This window comes from Nicrophorus vespilloides, unplaced genomic scaffold (assembly GCF_001412225.1).
Source record: "Nicrophorus vespilloides isolate i.1.1-1 unplaced genomic scaffold, Nicve_v1.0, whole genome shotgun sequence".
Taxonomy (NCBI): Eukaryota; Metazoa; Arthropoda; class Insecta; order Coleoptera; family Silphidae; genus Nicrophorus; species Nicrophorus vespilloides.
The window spans coordinates 1-19,167 of NW_017099057.1; the positions used below are offsets into that span (position 1 = coordinate 1).

General features: G+C 33.9%; 2 protein-coding genes across 5 annotated transcripts; one reads left to right on the forward strand and one right to left on the reverse strand.

Moving 5' to 3' along the window:
* Window positions 1–4,035: 4,035 nt before the first annotated feature.
* On the forward strand, window positions 4,036–5,173 carry LOC108563927 (uroporphyrinogen-III synthase-like). The gene is made up of 3 exons (XM_017922763.1): window positions 4,036–4,566; window positions 4,624–4,883; window positions 4,934–5,173. Exons 1-3 carry the CDS (start codon window positions 4,182–4,184, stop codon window positions 5,063–5,065), a joined length of 777 nt encoding a protein of 258 aa, XP_017778252.1. The 5' UTR covers window positions 4,036–4,181; the 3' UTR covers window positions 5,066–5,173.
* Window positions 5,174–5,379: 206 nt separating this feature from the next.
* On the reverse strand, window positions 5,380–18,670 carry LOC108563926 (glycerol-3-phosphate acyltransferase 1, mitochondrial). Of its 4 annotated transcripts, XM_017922759.1 has the most exons (12): window positions 18,555–18,670; window positions 14,737–14,841; window positions 8,897–9,047; window positions 8,716–8,829; window positions 7,989–8,314; window positions 7,698–7,931; window positions 7,217–7,640; window positions 7,001–7,160; window positions 6,765–6,949; window positions 6,367–6,705; window positions 6,026–6,302; window positions 5,380–5,965 (listed from the first exon to the last, which is right to left on the reverse strand). In XM_017922759.1, exons 2-12 carry the CDS (start codon window positions 14,817–14,819, stop codon window positions 5,748–5,750), a joined length of 2,511 nt encoding a protein of 836 aa, XP_017778248.1. In that variant the 5' UTR covers window positions 14,820–14,841; window positions 18,555–18,670; the 3' UTR covers window positions 5,380–5,747. The 4 variants fall into 4 exon arrangements, with proteins under 4 accessions (XP_017778248.1, XP_017778250.1, XP_017778247.1 ...); XM_017922761.1 differs by lacking the exon at window positions 14,737–14,841; XM_017922758.1 differs by lacking the exons at window positions 14,737–14,841; window positions 18,555–18,670 and adding an exon at window positions 10,416–11,135.
* Between the last annotated feature and the right edge of the window lie 497 nt (window positions 18,671–19,167).

The window sequence follows — 19,167 nt, forward strand, 5'->3', positions numbered from 1 at the left end:
TTAATAAAACATTACTTTATTATCAATGAAATGTAAAAACACTGCTTTTTCGAGCATTTTTTAAATTTGAACACGAATTACAGCCAAACGGTAAAACCACAGTAATATATCATATACTTGCTAGATTCCCCAAACATTCAGCTTTCATATGCATCTTTTGGATTCATTCTATGTATTATAGTTTTCGAGAACAATCGAATTTTTGAGCAATCTTGCAAATGTATTATAGTTTTCGAGTAATCTCGAATTTTATGAGCAATCTAGGATTTCTATAAGGCCGTTGAACTGTGCAAAAATAAAGTAAATTTAAGATGCGTTCTCCATAAAACCATTTACATTTTATCATTATTTTTTATATATAACTAAAATTAAGTTATTAATTATGTATTTAGTATATAATTAAGATTTGTTTTCTTTTACTTCTTATTAGAATATTTAGTCACTTAAATATAGTAGTGCGAGTCTTAATAAGTATCTCTTGATGTAAATGGGAATGGGTGGTTTTGCAGCAGGAGGGTTTACGGCGTAGCCACAAGGAAATAAAACAAAAGAAACATTGATGGAATGAAGCAAGAGAGAATGAGAAAAGTGAGAGAGCGGAGCAAAAAGTATAATACAGTTTTAAAAAGTGTTAAGAACACGGGGCGGAGAGGCAACAGCAGTAGGATGAGGTGGTTGAGGAATAAAACAAAAAAAAAAAAGAAGCAGGGAAAAAAAGAAGAAGGAAAACGTAAAAAGGTTCGCCGAGGGGGATCCGATAATAAGCTTTTAAAAAAGTTTCGAACGCGGCGATAGTGTTTTGTTGATCCCCAGGGCGGGCGTCGCAACCGCCGACGCCGACGTCCTTCGCCCCCCCGCGAAACCCCAACAGAAACCTCCCCCCAGCATCTAGATTCTCCGTTCCGGCACCGTCGCGACGCCGCTGGAGCGTCTCCTCCGATCCGATTAGTAAGTTAATTAAGTGCTCTTACTTAATTGGAACTCCGATTTATTAATTACCCATTATAGAATCATATTTATTAGCGCGCACTGCCGCAGCTTCCTTAGATCATTAGATCGCACTTCCATTTCGGTTTACAGATGAATCATCTTCACTACATAACGACAATATTATAGCTGTAACAAATAGTTTAATTTCACAATTAATATGTTGTTATATAAATAACTAAATTACCAATTACGTTACTTAGATATTACAGCTGTACATGTTATAGATCAAGTGGAGAAATCTAATTTGAAACCAAAATGCATAATATATTTGAATTGAATTGGAATACGGACAACTTTCCGTTCGATGAATTCGAAAAAAAAATAAGTTGAATGCCGTAGGGGTTGTGGGGTTTGTGCGATTGGAAGGGGGGTGTAGGAGTATAAAAATATATATGTAACCTCCTCCCAAGGAAAACGAATGCTGTGGGAATTAAAAAATCTGGTGTTTTCCCTCCCAGAGAAAGAGAAGGAAACTGGGAACGATTGAAAGGGTGAGAGAGATAGAGAGGGATGAAAGGAAGGCAAGGAAAAAGGAGAGCAGGTCCGATCGCTACTTAAGGAATTTAAAATTCTTTTACGTAAAATCTCCTCGGAGTGTAGCACTTACTGCGGATGGAGTCGGATCTATGAAATGGCATTTTAAGTTGGATTAGGTTCAAATTTAAAACACCGCCTATAATACGCAGCCGAACGGAATTAATACCCTGATGGAGAGAGCAGTGCAACGCAATTTTTCATTCCCACCAAAGGCGATTGTGAAAGAATATATAGAATAAATCTTATATCCGCACGGAATCGAATATCTTCCGGTTTCCGCCTTAAGTTTTCAGTACATTGAGGAGTTAAACCCTGCAAGAATTGTTCAGATGTTTTCTACATGAATTATTGTTAAATTAGTGTAATAATTACAAGAATCTGCAGTAAATATAAAACAAATTAAATTAAAGGTCATCCAAATCGCCAAAAGAAACGTTATGATTGAATATGAATATGAACCCTCCAAATCAGGTTGCGCCTAGGGCCTCACATAGCACTAATGAGCGCAACCCTTGTTTGTTATGTAGACTAGAATAGACTATAGACTAGACAGTTTTTTTTTTCAGTATTTCGTGAATTTATGGACAACCCTTTAAGATAATTACATGATCGTCCACTCAATTCAAAGCAGAAACCCTCATCTTTTCAAGCTGTAGAAAATTGAATAGGATTTTCTTAAAAATCGCTGTTTCCTTGAGATCCGAAGAGTTTTCACGTTTTTTCTTAATTACACGAAAATTACATAACTTTTCTTCCATTTCATGAAACAAAACCAATAAGTTTAGATCGATACAAACAGAATAATTGGAGAAGAATAACAATGCGTTCTCGAGCGACAGTTGCGGGATATTTTCTAAATTGTACAAATTGTTAATAAGTTTTAACCAAATAAACGTGATCTTTTTAATTTGGTTAATATTGATTAGGTGTAATTGAGAAATATCATTTGTTTTATTTTTGCATCATTTCATCGATTATAAAATTTGAGTAAATCGATTCGTCAGGTGCTAAATAATATATTTTTCATTAGTTTAGGCTTAAAATACTTGAATTTCATAACTTATACTAGATGTACTTACCAAACCACAATGCCGACAGTTATCTCATTGGCAAGGTTGTAGTTTTCTCTTTAATTTGCGTATTTGATGGTTTAATTAGCACTTGTGGTAATCGATTAATTTAAAAAACGTGAAGGTTTTGCAGAAAATTGAAAAAATAATTAAATAAATGGTTATATTCAAATATATTGGAAATATTTAATACACTGTTTTAAAGAATATTTATTTCGCTTTCGTTTGATATAAAATACGTTATTTTTGGTCAATTAATAAGAAAGTTATTAGACTTTAATGAGTTGGTGGTTTTCGCGAATCAAAACGCAAGTCGCCCCCCCTTTATTCTCGAAAATGCCAGAAAATTTCGATTTGTACCAGGAGACTAGGAGTAGCGAGGAGGTATCTGAGCTCCGTGCATAAGTGGTTCATGAAAATTCCGAAAGATGTCGCTGCTTGTCTTAATTAAAACGAATATAACTCGAAAACTAATTAGCATTTAAATTATTAGAGTAAAGTAACAACATTGCATTTGTTTAAGCAATATTCTGATATAATTGTTTATTAAAATTAGAACGTTTTCTAGGAAATGGATTTTATGCAGCGCCAAAATGCCCGAACTATAACCTTTGCTATATTGCTAACAGATGGCGCCAGCTGACACTCAAAATGGAATATTCATTTTACGCCTAAAATACAGGCAACCAAACATACATATAAATTTTGATTTAAAAAAATGTTAAATATCTTCTTAGATAATGAACTTCCCCGAAGAATTTTGAATATTAATATCAATCTAGAATACACCGAGATTAAAATGAGCGTACATTCATGTTTGTAGCTACCGTAGCTTCATCACAATTAATTATCAAACTTTGGTGGACAACATCGTCTTCGAAAATGAACTGTATTTTCATAAAAAAAAGCTCCCAGAAGAATTTTGAATATGAATGTTGATCTAGAATATACAGAGATTAAAATGAGCATACATATAGGTTTGTAGTTACAATGGCATTTTCATAATTAGTTAAGAAACTTTAGTATTTCACAGATTAGTTGGGAAAATAACGTCTTCGAAAATGGCCTGTATTTTTATATACACCAACTCCCAGAAGAATTTTGAAAGTTAATATTGATCTTGAGTATAGAGAGATGAAAATGATTATAAATACAGGTTTGTAGCTACCATAGCTTCGTCACAATTAATTAAGAAACTTTCGTATTAGATAGTTTGTAAACAACTAACAATTACTTCAAATAATTGCCATCTTTTAGAGCTAGATCAAAGCTTATGTTTGAGCAGATTCAGCACTGCACTAATTTAAATATTGTTATTAGAAACTTTTTGAATTTTTGTTATTAACAACACTTATACTATTCATTGAACATCTAGTGGTAATTAATTAATTAATTTTATTTGTAATCGTAGTTCTTCTGCAAATCAAATGAACTACCTCGATAACCTATAAAATGATTATAGATATGAATTATTTATTGTTATGCAAGAAAGTGTTGCGTTACCGTCCGGTTACGATAAGTAGCGTAAACAATTTTAATTGTTATCCTAACAATAACCGCTGACATCCTCATTCAGTTAAAAACATGACTACAGTGAGAAACTTTGTTTTGTTATTGAAGGCACAGAAGTGTGATGAAAACAATGACAAATATGATAGTAAATTAATGCAAGAAGGTTTTGTGGTGAAGCAAGTGAAGACTCTTGAGTTTGAGTATAAGAACTTGGATAAGTTGAGGATCAGTTTGGATGAACCAGAGAAGTTCAGTGGTATCATATTTGCCAGTCCCAGATGTGTGATAGCCACAAAGCTGGCTTTAGAAGGTTCAAAAATTAATAAGAAATGGACATTGAAGGATAATTTTGTTGTTGGTGAAACTACAGCAGAGAAAGCTGCACAAGATTTGGACTTGGATTGCTCAGGGAAGGAAACAGGGAATGCAAACAATCTTGCTGACATCTTGTTGCAAGGTGTGCTTGAAATTTGAATTTACAAATCTTTAGTAGTTACTAAGTTTTTATTTTCAGATAAAGATAAATATGATAAACCATTTTTGTTTCCTCATGGTAATTTGAAAACTGATATACTGAAGAATCGAATTCAGAGTGAACTTTCTCTGCACGAAATTTGCATGTATGACACCATACCTAATCCTAAGGTAGAAGAGGAATTGAAGAGTGTCACCAATTGTTACACTTCCATCCCTGAGTATGTGGTGTTCTTCAGTCCTTCTGGAGTAAACTCAACTTTGAGTTATTTAAAGGAGATGAATATCAATTTGATGAAGGTGAACTTTTACAAGAAAACTGTATGGGTTTATGGAACATTATTTTTCAGCTGGTTGCAATTGGTCCCACAACAGAGGCGGCTATGGAACAATTGGGTTTGAACATCTATGGTACTGCCCACCGACCGACACCCGATGATCTTTTGGACGTGATTAGGGGGAAAATAAAGGAATCCGTTTAAAATACCCTCATTGTTTTTTCTTTTATAAAAAAAAAATCTAAATATGTATATATAAAATAATTACATCTTTACAATTTTCCTCCACTCGCTTTTCTTTTTCTTTTTTTTTGTTCTCGTGTCTCCTGCATAGTCCCAATGTCCACTAAATATATTTCATATAAATTTATATAAATAAAATTTTCTTTAAAATTGGTTAATAACGCGTCTGTAATAACGCGTCTGTATAGGAAGACGTAGTCTTTATAAACTTTGAGATACACTAAACACATTGCATCGCATAATCGAACGAGGAAATTAAAGTAAAGTTCAAACAGTGAATATCCAGAAACTAAATTCATATATATATATCATAATAAAAACAAAAAAATCCCTCTTTTTTTTATCTTCTCTCCTCTACATCACCAAATAGTATACAAATCGATGATACAATCAAACATTATCACAGAAAAGTAACTGCTAATGATTTATAATTTCTAGAAACGTTTCAATCAGCCTTTTTTTTTATATTTTCAGGACGAAATTCGCTTTGTTTTACTTCGTTTTGTGTTAATGATGTCACTTAAACAAACAAAAAAATACAACGTATTACTAAAAAAATGAGCAAAACTTCTTAAAACTTAATTTTATATATATATATAAATGTGTATGAGATTTTCTTCGTTTGATTCTTTAGAATAAGGCACTACTCTTTCATATCGTAACTGAAGATTGTCACGTCGAACTTCTGCGTCGATCGGTACACATCGATCTTCTCGAACATCTTCTTCACGCTGTCGTTGTTATTCACGTTCTCCTTTAAGTAGTATAATTTCAATTTCTTCTCTGTGTGGACCTCCAATAGTTCCAGTCTTTGATACAGCTTCAATGCGTTCTTAATGGGATCCACCGAAACGCTCTCCTCTGTAATTGAAAGGAAAGTTAACTTTTAGCTAATTTATTTGGTGAAATTGAATGAAGTACCGTATAATAAAGAGCCGCTGCTTAACTCGCTCTTCATTTCCTCCAATATGTCTTTGACTAGTTCATTCTCCAAAACTGTCCTGTCTACCAATTTATACAAAGAACTGGCTGTCACTGAGTACGCTTCTATCAAAGGCATCAGCAACGATCTTAGGAAGAACGCATACTCTTTACCCTTGGCGTTCAACTGGTATTGCACTGGATTGTAGACGACTCGCTCCTCGTCATCAATATCTAAGCACGCCATCGACACCTGCGCTGGTTTATCACTATCTAACTGCATATACAAAGCAAAAATAAATATAATTAAATGATTTTGATTTTTATGAGATGACAATTACCAGTGTGAAAATGTGGTGGCGATTGCGAAGGCAGTCGATGGCTTCGAGGATATTAGATTCTAAACTTTGGCACGGTCTGCAGAAGATAAACTCGTATTGGAGGTAATTGCACAGTTCCAGGGAGGCTTGAACCAGATCGTCTTGTTCCACGATGCCCGATTTTAAGTCGAGGGAGAAGAGGGCGATTGCGATCACAGAATCAAGTGAGTAACAGCTCATCAGCGAGTTGCTGTAGTACGACAACTCGATGACGTTGGGTAACATCGACACCGGTTTAATAAAGTCCTCGTTGCTGGGACCCTTCTCCTTCATGACCAACGCTGGACCTAGGATCTCAATCTGAAAATGCACCAAATGAAAATACTAATGTCGCTGATGAGTTGATTATGAGTGCGCACTGCATAGTTGATGACATCCAAATAGTCGCCAGTGAAACCGATCTCCCTATTCTTTGCTATCAACTCAGTTTTCAGCTCATCCAAAGCATCAACAAGCTCTTGCATAGAAACACCCTGCTTGTACTTATTCAACAGCAAAAACGCAACGGCATTCGTCGACATTATGGCTTGAGTATTGGCACAATCTGAAAATTTTAAATGTTATAAAAATAATTTACAAAATATTAATTAATTACCGTAAATCACATGCTTGGATATACTTTCTACAATATTTTTGTGTTCATCGGAAACAACGTCTGTGCCATATAAACTAGTGCTGGATGGATTTGATTTTAGTTTTTTGTTGAAGATTGGCTTTGGAATTTTACCGTTCGTGTTGAACGTGTTAATTAACGTCTGAAAATTTAGTTTAGTTTTAATTAACATTACAAGATTAAGGTCGTAAGGGTTACCGTTAACGAGAATGGCTGATTGAAGTCGACACGGATCATACCGTAATTGCTGTTCAACACCTGCCAAATGCCCTTGATCGCCGAACCGAAGGTCTCCATCTCTTTGGCTTGACCCAGCTGTTCTCTAACGAAGTTCCCGTCTACCAGCTTCTCGTAATTAATACTAACAGGTACCAACAAGGCGTCTTCGATGGTGCCATCGATGACGGCCTCGACAATTACACTAAGAATGCCGTACTTGGGCATACAAGGCTTCCCCGTGCGCGTCCTTCCTCCTTCGAGGAAGAACTCGATGTTGTGACCGGCACGTAAGCATTCATTCATGTAGGTATGTAAAATCGCCTTGTAGATGTGATCCTTCCTCCCCATGATAGGATCCACACGACGCTTTATAAAGAACGCTCCCAATCCACGCAACAGGGACCTGCATTTAAAGAGCATTAATAATACACATATACAATCCGAACTTAATTGAACTTACCCGAAGAACGGAATTCTAAGATTGTCTCCAGAAGCAACCAACGGCGATCTGATATCATTGTTAAGAAGTATAAAGGACATCAGGATGTAATCCAAATGAGACCGATGGAGAGGTAGAAATATCATTGGTAAATTTGATTTGCTCGCTTCTTTCAGCATCTGCACGTGCGCGGGATGAACCACAACAGCCTTCAGGAAGCACGGAAACAGTTTATATAACACCCATGAAGTGAATCTGAAAAACGAAACATATTTATAAAGAAATAAGTTTACTTTTATCTCACGATCTCACCTTAGAAGAAAATCTGAAAGTTTCGAACGCATATCTCGCAGCAATTTTGCCGCACGCTTCTTGTTCCCCGACAACAGCTTGTTGTACACCTCGTCATCATTGTCGTCCGTATCCCGGAACTGCTGCACGGACATTTTTTCGATAGCATGCTTGACCCTCTCATCTTTGATCACCGTGCCTTCGACTTGCGGATAGGTATACTTCTTGAGTTCGTACACTTGCGACAGGTGATTGAACACCCTGTTCAACAAATTGATATTCTTCTGGGCTGGTGTGTATTTCAAGATGTTCTTCAGAGCGCAATTCGTCAGATTTGGAGTCGGCTTCTATACAAAAAAAAAAAAAATATATGTACGTGCGTCGTTACGTAAGCCTTGAATGTTAGCAGCGATGGCATTTAAAGAGGAAGCAATTAAAATGAAAATAAACCGCAAGTAACGCAAAAAGGGCCTTATTGTTTATTTACCCAAGGGGGATCGTTATAGCCACGCAATCGCAAGAGCATTATTGTTCAGGTTGGAATTGCAACGACCTGGACTCTGTACGGAAATAGTCTTCGATGGTGGAAAGGAGAGGCATTTTTTCGATTTATTTTTGGATCACATGAATGAGGCTAGACGCGCGACTCTTGGTTGCGCATTATTTCTAAGTCTCTCTCCCACTGGTCTCCTGCACTTGACTCCAATTAGCCGATCGCGGAGGTGGTTTCCACCAATTGGTAACTTACCGTTACACCTCGACTGTTACAATTACATTGCGAATTGGTCGGGTACTGCCTTCGAGGTGCTATCGTCACCGGAGGAACATCTTCTTTGATTGCGAACAAATTCTCAACGGCTTGCTAAAATTTGTAATACACATATATCATTAAGCAAATCTTTCAGTTTGATTACTCTAAGAACACCTACCTTTGTCGGCTTCTTGAACTTCTGCTCCTTGTGAACCCTGTGCACGTAACTAATCGAAGAAATTGATTCGTTCTGATTCGGATCCCTCGGAGCGAATCTGTTATACGTATCAATTATCCTTCTCGAAAGCACATCCACCATTTTGTTAATTCTGAAACCAATATCACAACTAATTAGTATCACAGAGATTTATCAGCGCAAAAATTATAATGTAACGGTGACAACAAATTCGTAATTAATCATGAAAAAAATCCTAATCGAATTGCATATTAAACGAGACAAATTACAATTTCATTCATCAATTTCACACTGCAATCATATTTTATTTAAACTTTGATTTGCAAAATCAAATTCATCTAAATTAAGAACTCATAAATACTTTAAACAACAATGTTATATGATATTTTACTAAAAAAATAATTCATTCATAAAAGCGTAAATTACATTTAGAAGAGACACAAAATTAGAATCTACTTTCGTTATTTACATGCACACTCGTATCTAACTTTATATGAAAACATAAGATAAAATTATCACATTCAGTTCTTTGTATTTTCTATAAATTGTTTTATTAAAACATGCTGATAACTTTGCCAGTAGTTAGAAATTCCATAGATAAAAAAACTTAAGGTTCAATGCCAAAGCGATTGAGTTTTGTAAAATAATTTTATTATAACGCACACAACTTAATGATTATTAAGAATTTTTATGTAATTCATTGTCAAACGACAACATTTCAACGTACAATAATAGCATCTTTTTGACATAGTTTCCAAGGTAAGACAATGTTTGAAAATATTTAAATCCAAGTTGCATGAATTTCTAAAACCATGAACTTTTGAACGGCATTACTTCACGCCTCAAGTAATTAACTTTATACAAAAGTAACAAACATTTCATATTCATTTTACAAAAGATAACTTCGTTTTTTTTTTTTTTTAAATTTTACATAAACTTTAAATGTTTGTTATCTTAATTGTCAATTATGTGCAATTTCAATACGACCAATTATCCTACTAATTATAATAAGATACATTGATTACAAACTTAATTATGTTCATAAAACTGGTATTCGAAGATCAAAGTCGAGAAATGTAATATTTTTAGATTTTATTATATTGAGTAACCATTCCTGTTGAGTTTAAAATATTTATGATCAATATTATTTAAATAACGACGGAGTTCGATGTAATTGCATGTACTTGATAATTAATTGGCTTTGCAGTATTTGAAAGTATAAATAAATTTAAGTATCAAAAATAAAAAGGTTCCAATACTGATAATTTCTTTGTCTTAAATGTAATTCCTTGCTTATCAATTATAGCCAATGATCAAAGCTCAATATCGAGTTCTGATGAAATCTCAAGCATTTTCAATACTTTGAGAACTTACAAGTAAGTTTCCAAAGTCTTTCATGCAGATGTCGAGATAACCCCCGGACATGGTTCGGGTTCAAATATCAAAGTTGAATGAAAACTTAAATACTAAATTAAAAAAATAAAAATATATATGAACAAACCCTTTGACTATTAAGACTAGGTGAACAAAAAACACAACGATGGTAAGCTGGAAAGCCCCGTATAAAGTTCCAATGAGTTCCATCTTGATTTCGGTCTTGCTGCACACAATTCAATATAGCAAAAAAAAAAATAAACACTGATCTCTGTTGTTGTTCTCCAGATGTTATCAGAGCCCGGCCACCACAACCGTATCCAGAGCCATGTCCCGAGGAACTACTACTCGCGACTCCTCAGTAAGAAAATTTCAGACTCGTACAAAACTCGATAATTTAAATTATCATCGGAGATTAGTGTGTGTGTGTGTTTTTTTTTTTCGTTTTGTAATTTGTTGGTCCGTTTCGAGCGTTCACCGATAACCCAATAATAATAATTACAAAACTTTGATAATGGGACGAGAGAAACAGACTAAATTAAACGAGGAACAAATTTTTTTTTTTTGCAAAGGAGCCGAACTTATTTTCTTGAACGATGCCAATCAACAAATGGATTAAGTTCCGAGTGTCATACCAGTATTAACTTTCTTTCCTCCGCGGTCCCTGATAAAAACCGCACCACCGACTCTTAATCACATTATAAAAGCGCTCGTGTTTCAAACTAATTACGTATTGTTCTTGCAGCGGCGCATCGCTATTGCCTGGATGTTTATATAATCGCACATCGACAAATGCATTCACGGACACAAACAAAGAGCGTTCAGAGTTACATAATATAATATATATATATATGCGTTCGCGGTGCGGAGGTGGAGACCCTTCGGACTTGAATGGGCGCAGGTCGTTGATGAAATAGAGCTGTTAAAGAGTTCATTGGCGTAGATTGGCGTCGTTATTGTCAAATAATTAGGAGTTCCCCTCCCGTCCATCAAAGCCAATTGAAGCCGGTGCATTTACACAAAGAACAACATGCCCATCCTGAAAAATGTGTACAAGGTTTTCTTTTCAGGATGAAAGCAGGACGCGCAATTGACGCGATGGAACTTTGCTCGTCTGATCGATGATTACGGGCGCAGAAGAGGAATAACCGATCGCCGGATCAGTCACTTCAACCTTTGGTCATTGCGTATCAGGAATTCCGAAATATACGAGTCACTCGGATTGATACTCAAAATAAGTCGCAAGGTCGATCTTCCAACGAAATGAAGAACACACTCATATCTACTACGTAAACAACTCGACTTTCAACGGTGCACGCAATTATGAAAATTGTTCCATACAATTGATAAAGAAATGGATTTAACGATGCCATTATGTCGAGGTATAGAAAGAAGAAAAAAATACAAACTATTGTAAATAAAACCAGCAATTATACAACAATTACGTGTTTAATGAGTACTTACAGGAAAATAGCAGGAACGTCTGAATAATTCTTCAAACACAACTACATTCTTAAATTTACCATGAGTTTAACTTTGATTAGTATTAATCCAATTCTTGCATTTTAAATTCAATACTTTTACGTCGCGTGCTTCATACACCATTGGGTTATGCATAATACAATTTAGAAAGAAGAAAATAGGAGTCGTTTGGAGATCGATGGCCTAAAGAGAGAACGTGCCAGTAATACCAACGAACCGTGAAGATCAACTTATTCGGTGGATGGACACGCAAGAACGATTTGGTAAGTTGATGTAATCCTGGCAGCATGTTCAAAACTAATTTATTCTTTCTTCGGAATTAAATAGTAATAGTAAAATTAATTATTCATTGAAAAATCATCTACACAAAAAATATAACTAGGAACATAGATAAAATAGGAAACACTCATCATAATTGTATTAACGATAAAGTTCATAAGCGATTAACAAAAATCAATTGTATTATTCATACAAAGTGCGTACAAAATACACTACAAATATCAAAAACAACATTTACGATAAAAAAAAATACAAAAATATGTAATCAAAATTTAAATAATTAAACAATAAATATGTTTTAAAATAATTGGAGAAAATGTACGGAAATATCAAATAGGGAACTTCAAAAATGCATATTCATAAGGTTGCGAATTATGTTTATTAATATGCCATTGACTTATTGATCCGAATTCGAAATACGTTTGATAACAATTCGATCTAGCTCTGCGCTATGAATCAGCGTTAATAGTTATAATAGTATAATGATGATAAAAAGGAAACGAAATAAATTAAATAAAATATAACCAGAAACATAATTCGAGGATGTTTATATATAGATAGAAAGACGCGTGCGATTCTTGGATTTCTTTCGCGCAATTACTTGCAGTATATATATAGAATTACACAGAGCGATTAATTTCATTTGTTAATATTAACCAACTACATTCGAAACTTACATAAATATCTGTTATTGTATATTTTGTAAAAGGAAAATCCTTTTTTTTATGTCACATTCAAAGCTTAAGCTTTGGAATTCGTCATCTGGAATTAACTCTTTGTGCTTCAATTACTATAGAACGTCCGACACCAAATTGAAAACTTCCCTCCAGACAAAACATATTGTTATGTAATTTTCGGTGCAAACCAAAAGTTATTGGAAGAAGAAGAAGAAGAAAAAATCATTGAGGAACGAACACGAGGTGGTGTCCATTTTAAAGGTCAATTGCAAAATGCATGTACGTGATGAAATTCATTAACTTCTTGCGCTCTCTCAGAATTCCAGTTGATCGAAGACCCTGCGTTATCAGAACCAAGGATAAAGTACAATGGAATCAAAGCTCATTATGATGAATGGTCGTGATACAGCACATCCGATGCACGTGGACTCCTACTGACCCAAACCAAAAATATAGGATACTCCACTTGATAAACTGGATTTATAGTAAATGCGATTGGGGAAATGCATGTGCAAGTATAATAAATTCGTTGCAATGTGACGGACATCAAAAGAAGATCGGATACGAGAGCATGAATCTTTCTTATTTATGTGCCAGAAAGTGAAAATGTCGGACAATAATAAGATCGGGCCGAGCCAGGCCGAAAATAATCTGTACATGTTATGTAGGTAGATCTAAACTTGAACTTGAAGCAATCATCGATCGCCGGGATAAATTAATTAGGTTGTTACTATCCAGAACACTCTAAAAACAGATTCCGGCTTATCGCAGGCCGCAGCACAGTATCATGTCCAGCTCGATACCGATCACCAGATAAAAACGAGGGAGAGACAGAGCGAGAGAGTGATCAAAAAAAAAAAAGAGGCTGTATATTTTTGTTTTCATCTGGAATTATCTGCACGATATTGGCTACAGTGATCGAACTACCGGCAAAGCCGATTAGCGAGCGACCAAAGGGCCTAATGGGCGAACGCTTTTAAGTGTAATTAATGCAATTTGTATGATCTGATTTCGTGCAGCTCATTTACATCGACGTGCATTCGTGGATGCCCTGAAATTAATTTGCATCCAGGGATTCGATAATTAATGGACGACCTCCTCTCGGTATTCCACAACCGTGCAAATTAACGTTCGCAACAATAAAAAATATAAACACACAAAAAAATGTTCATGATTATTTGCATGATCGATCTGAAATCGAGTGATTAAAAGCAATCTTCCCTAATAGAGATAAATTTGAACGCAGATGATCGATGGATAATGAAACAATTAAAACAAAATTAAAAAATAAGTATTGTTTTAAAGCCTTTATATCAAGCAACTTTTCACTAAATCAATAACAAAAAAGTTGCAATTTTAATTCGAAAATTATTACATCAGAACTAGTATTTTTACATGTACCAAAGTTGTTATATTTATTAATAGATGTTGCTAGTCTAGAATATGCACAACTTTCAGCGGCTGAATAAAAGCATAAATATAAATGTTTTTGTTTTTGAAACAGATATTTTTATATAAAAATAACGAGAGAACTTCCGCAGGAATCTTATAAACATGATAATGCAAAGATCAAATAATGCAATACTCTTGTTCAATGTCAAAGCATATAAAATAGTACTGAAGTTCGGAAAACATTTTAATAACAATCTTATTTACGAATGGAGAGACTAATTAACCAAACAACATAACATAGCGTGCATCTGTGAACTCGTGCGTGTTGCATATTATAATATATATTAAAAAAAAATACAAATACTAATTAGGAATTTATATCAAAGATATTTGGTAGTCCTTTGATTTATAATCGTGTGTATTTAAATGACGCACTGAAAAATAATCATAAGAAAACAATAAATATTCCACAAACATTCATATAAAATAAGTAATGATGATTCACGAGATTAATCAAAGACTAGAGATACCCATAACCAAGTTAGAAAATTAGTAAGTTTTTCGAGAGAAGAACAATAAAAAAAAGTATATAAAAATAAAAAAAAAATGATAACTGACCTGGAGAATCCTTCAGTGAAATAGTTGGGGAACACCCAGTACAGGAATCCCACACAAAACAGAAACTCTAAAATGCCCTCCATGATTCTTTCAAACTCTCAAGTTCTGGAAAAAGAGGGTAGTTTTTTTTGGTTCAAATCGGAACGGAGCACATTTGTAATATTGTGTTGAACAGTGCAATAATTATGGTAAACTAAAAACAGCAAGAAATGGAAAAAACTATGCAGCGGTTAATGTAACCATCAGGCCAGGTTTTTATCGCGCATTTTAACAGTGACGTGCCTACTCCCCCGGAAACACATGTATTTGACGACGATTGGGAAGGCTAACAAACAGCGAGTGTAACGAAAGCTAATGCTAAAAGTACGTTCGAGCCGACAAGGAGTCCCCACTAGAAAACAACTCCTCCATAGGTTTTTTTTTAAACATTACAGAACACTCAATTTCGCAACAACCATAAGGTCTTCATCGGTTAAAAACAAATTACTAATAAGAAGTGTTTACCCAATTTCTCGATGTTGATAAAGCCTTATAGAAACAGCTGCTACCAATATATGTATGTTACTCAGCTATAAAAAAATTGAATGCATTTAATAATTTTAAACTTTAAACTTTTGCTACTACATTTAGAATTCCATCATATTCATATTCAATTGCATAATTACGAAATTAACAAATGTTCAATTTATATAAAAAATGAACTTTGCATTAAAATGCAATCACGTTATTTTTAACAATAATATGCAAATCGTAGTTAAAATAATATTAACTTATAATGACTTGAAACTAAAGTTTATGACCCACATACAATTATAAGAATATTTAAAGTCACGATATTTAATTTAAATTGGAAATAAAATTAAAATTTCTTTGATATGATAAACTTTACTTGACATAAATTAATAAATGGAAAATGTATCTAAAATTGTAATAATTTGAACTACTTTCCATAAATGAGAAATAAAATGCACGTGGTCAAAAGAAATGTGATACAAGAAATAAATACGTTTGGCAATTGGGATAAAATATAGTTTGTATTGAAATGTAATTTAATTGTATTTGATTCAATTAAAATTCAGATCAGATCTTTGAAGTGGAACGCATTATTCCGCACGAGCTACAATTTGGAGAACATCTACGAGGTCAATGTTCGGCAAAATAAAAATCATGATTCCAAAATCTGCGAATATAAAAATATGAGCAAGTGAAGTGTATACTTTGAACACGGAAAGTGCTCCCACGCAAATCGCTCACAGTGTATTTGGTCAAAGGTTGTAAACGATAAGGTTTATGATGAGACAAGAAAAGGACAGTTTCATCTCAGAGATTACGGAAAAGATAGGTATACAATTAATTTATAAAACAATGAGATCTACCAGTAATAGTAGTATCACCTATTGATGATCTATGGATGAGCGCGATTCCAATGTCCGATTCAAAAAGAAAACTCGACTTAATGCACTTTCAATTAAAAGATTAACATAAAACGCATTGCACTTGTTGTTGTTGAGTAATGTTGTTTTGCATGCGAATGGAAAACAGAAAGAGAAGAGCGATCAAAATAAAACGTGGTGTGATCGATCCAAAGTGTTTACATTTCGAATCGAGTTATATAAATATGTCGAAGATATCGCACCGAAAAGGCTATCAGCGCTGGTCGCGAATGCTTAGAAAGAGTGTTATGTAAGGAAGCGTCAAATTATAGAGATATTTTGATATTTTTATAATTAACAATTGATAATTGTAGCAAATGCCATCACGATCATTACCATTAATTACGTACAAAACCAATTTTTTTTTTGAGAATTTAACATTTTTTTAAGTTAAAAATTATAAAACTAAATATAAACAATTACTTCTGTTGTCACTTGCACAAACTAAATACGAGACGTGAAACACAATTGCACTTACAAAGAGGCAGTGAAAGCTATGACACTGTGATTTATAACAATCTTGATCAGAATATTAAAGAAAAACCCACGTCTTCCGCAGTGGTTCAGAAACGAAAATCAAAGCATTATTTATTTATTAATTTCATGTATATTTAATAGATTTCAACAATAATTATTAAACACGTTTTAGTTATTATATTTGAGTTGGATTAAATGTTAGGATCAAGCATCGTTATCAGATAGGATAACTATAAAAAAAAGAACAAACATTCATCATTTATCTCAAATTGGTTGCAATCATCATATTTACTTTAATGCTGGTGCTCAGACACTATCACTAGTTGTAAAATGTTTCAATTGATCTTTAAAAAATTGAAAACTTTAATAATCAACACAAACCATAAATTACTTAATTTTTCAAAACATGAAACAGTAAAAGACAATGTCGAAGAAAACTGTAGCAAATAAGTTTGAATGATACTTGTATTTAGAGAATTGTGAGAATACTCCTTATATAAAAATTGCAACCCAATGCATCTGTAAGCAAATACGAGTAATAGTTAATGAAAATCAGGTTATATTAGACGAAAGTAATTTTCCATTTCATTACAAAAGGCGCTTAAAGATAAATTATACAAGATTGTTGGATCAATTTCAAATAACAAAGAGGTGAATCATGTGAGCTTCGTGGATGAAGGAAGAAGTCGAAGCTGGGATAAAAAGGAATGATTTTAATGGATCGCAAGTGTGTGTATATGTATGTAGACGACGTAGTTTCCTTTAATTATAAATTATTCGAGCGGAAACGTTGGACGTTTTGTTAGGAGCTGACCAACATGATGTGCACATGAAAATCAAACGCTCCAATGGAGAACCGTCCGTTGGCGTGGCGTGATGCGCGTACAAGAGCCGAGTTGAAAGCGCGTAATGGAAAAAAATAAATGAACAGAAATAAATGCAAATAATAATGATGATAAAACATAAAAGAAACATAAAGAGCGAAGTTGTAATTCTACACATATTCAAGCATATGCAAGAAAAATAATAATAATTATATGGAAGCATGGACAGTTTTTTAAATTTTGTTGTAAATATAACATTTGTTGATAAGGAAGTGCAATATCAAGAGTAAGCGGTTTCCTAAAACAAGAGCTGTTAAAGACTAACAGCAATCTTTTAATCCAAATCTTCTACATTCAAAAATGCCGTTACTAGGAAACCAATCCTTATAGGATTTAAGCTTCGGTCTTCGGCTCGAGCGTCAATAATCATCATGGTCGCAGCGACCTTCAAAGAGCAAACATTTACGAAATGTCTTTGTATTCATTGAGGCGGCGGTGCCATTAACCTTAATTTGTATCACGGCATCCAAACTATCGTCCAAACGTAATGCTCATATATTCCAGACACCTTAAAAATAACTTTTTTATTTTTTCCTCGGCTGCTTCGGCATCGCCGAATATGAGAATTTGTTCAGCGGGAAGAAATACATATATATAAATATAGGAAAAGGCATCAGCAGCAAACACTACGAACCAAGGTTGATTTCGAATTATTTTAAACCATGATTGTACAGGACTTTTGGCTGCTGCCTGCAAACATACCAAAAAACGCCTGAGTTCAAGGTACTCCTGTGCGTCTTTAAAACCAATATTATCTTCGGCGTAAACATCTTATACTGCTGCCGATCGTTCTTATCTGACACAAAGATGAACAGCAAAACAAATAGGATTTCTTTTGTTCGCTGAATATATCAATTTTTGCTTGAAAGTGTACGAAATGTCATCGATTTCGTTTAGATTCCTGTTGCAGCGTGAACTGCACTTATCGAATGCATTATTGGCATAGGTTATGTACAAAACAATCGAGGGCAAGTTCGAATGTACCTGTAAACTCAACGACGATCTCTATACGAGATGTACTTACATAATCACTGGATTTTGCACTCGAGGACGCACTTTTTATTGGAATTCGCCGGATTTAAAGCCATTTATTTGTCACACGTAACACAAAACCTACGTCTATTAAAACAACAAATCAACACAATTTTGTCAGACAGGTGTGCCAACTCTTGCGCTGCTCAACATCAGATAAAGAACGCGAACGAAGACGTCAGGCGCACTTTGAAATTTATTTGAATTCCAACAGATACAAGTTTCTTGCAACGCCAATTCCATATATTGAACTCTACAGTATTGCATCCAATAGAAATAACACAATTACAATTGCATACATCCAAACTTAGTTACGTTGGCAAAGAAACAAATTTGAATTCAAATTTAACATTCCTTTAACATTCTACAACATTTATCCTAATTATTAATTAAAGAAGACTAGTATACATCAGTTCACAAAGTTAGGATTTTAACAAGTTTTATTTTACTTATTAATTGATCATATATAGTTTCATTATAAATATAAAATTGATATAATAATGTATGAAATATGACAAAACCATTGTGGTTTATGAAAATGTCTTGTGTAATATGTACTTAAAAGTGATAATTATGGTAATTATATTAATAAATCATCATTAAGT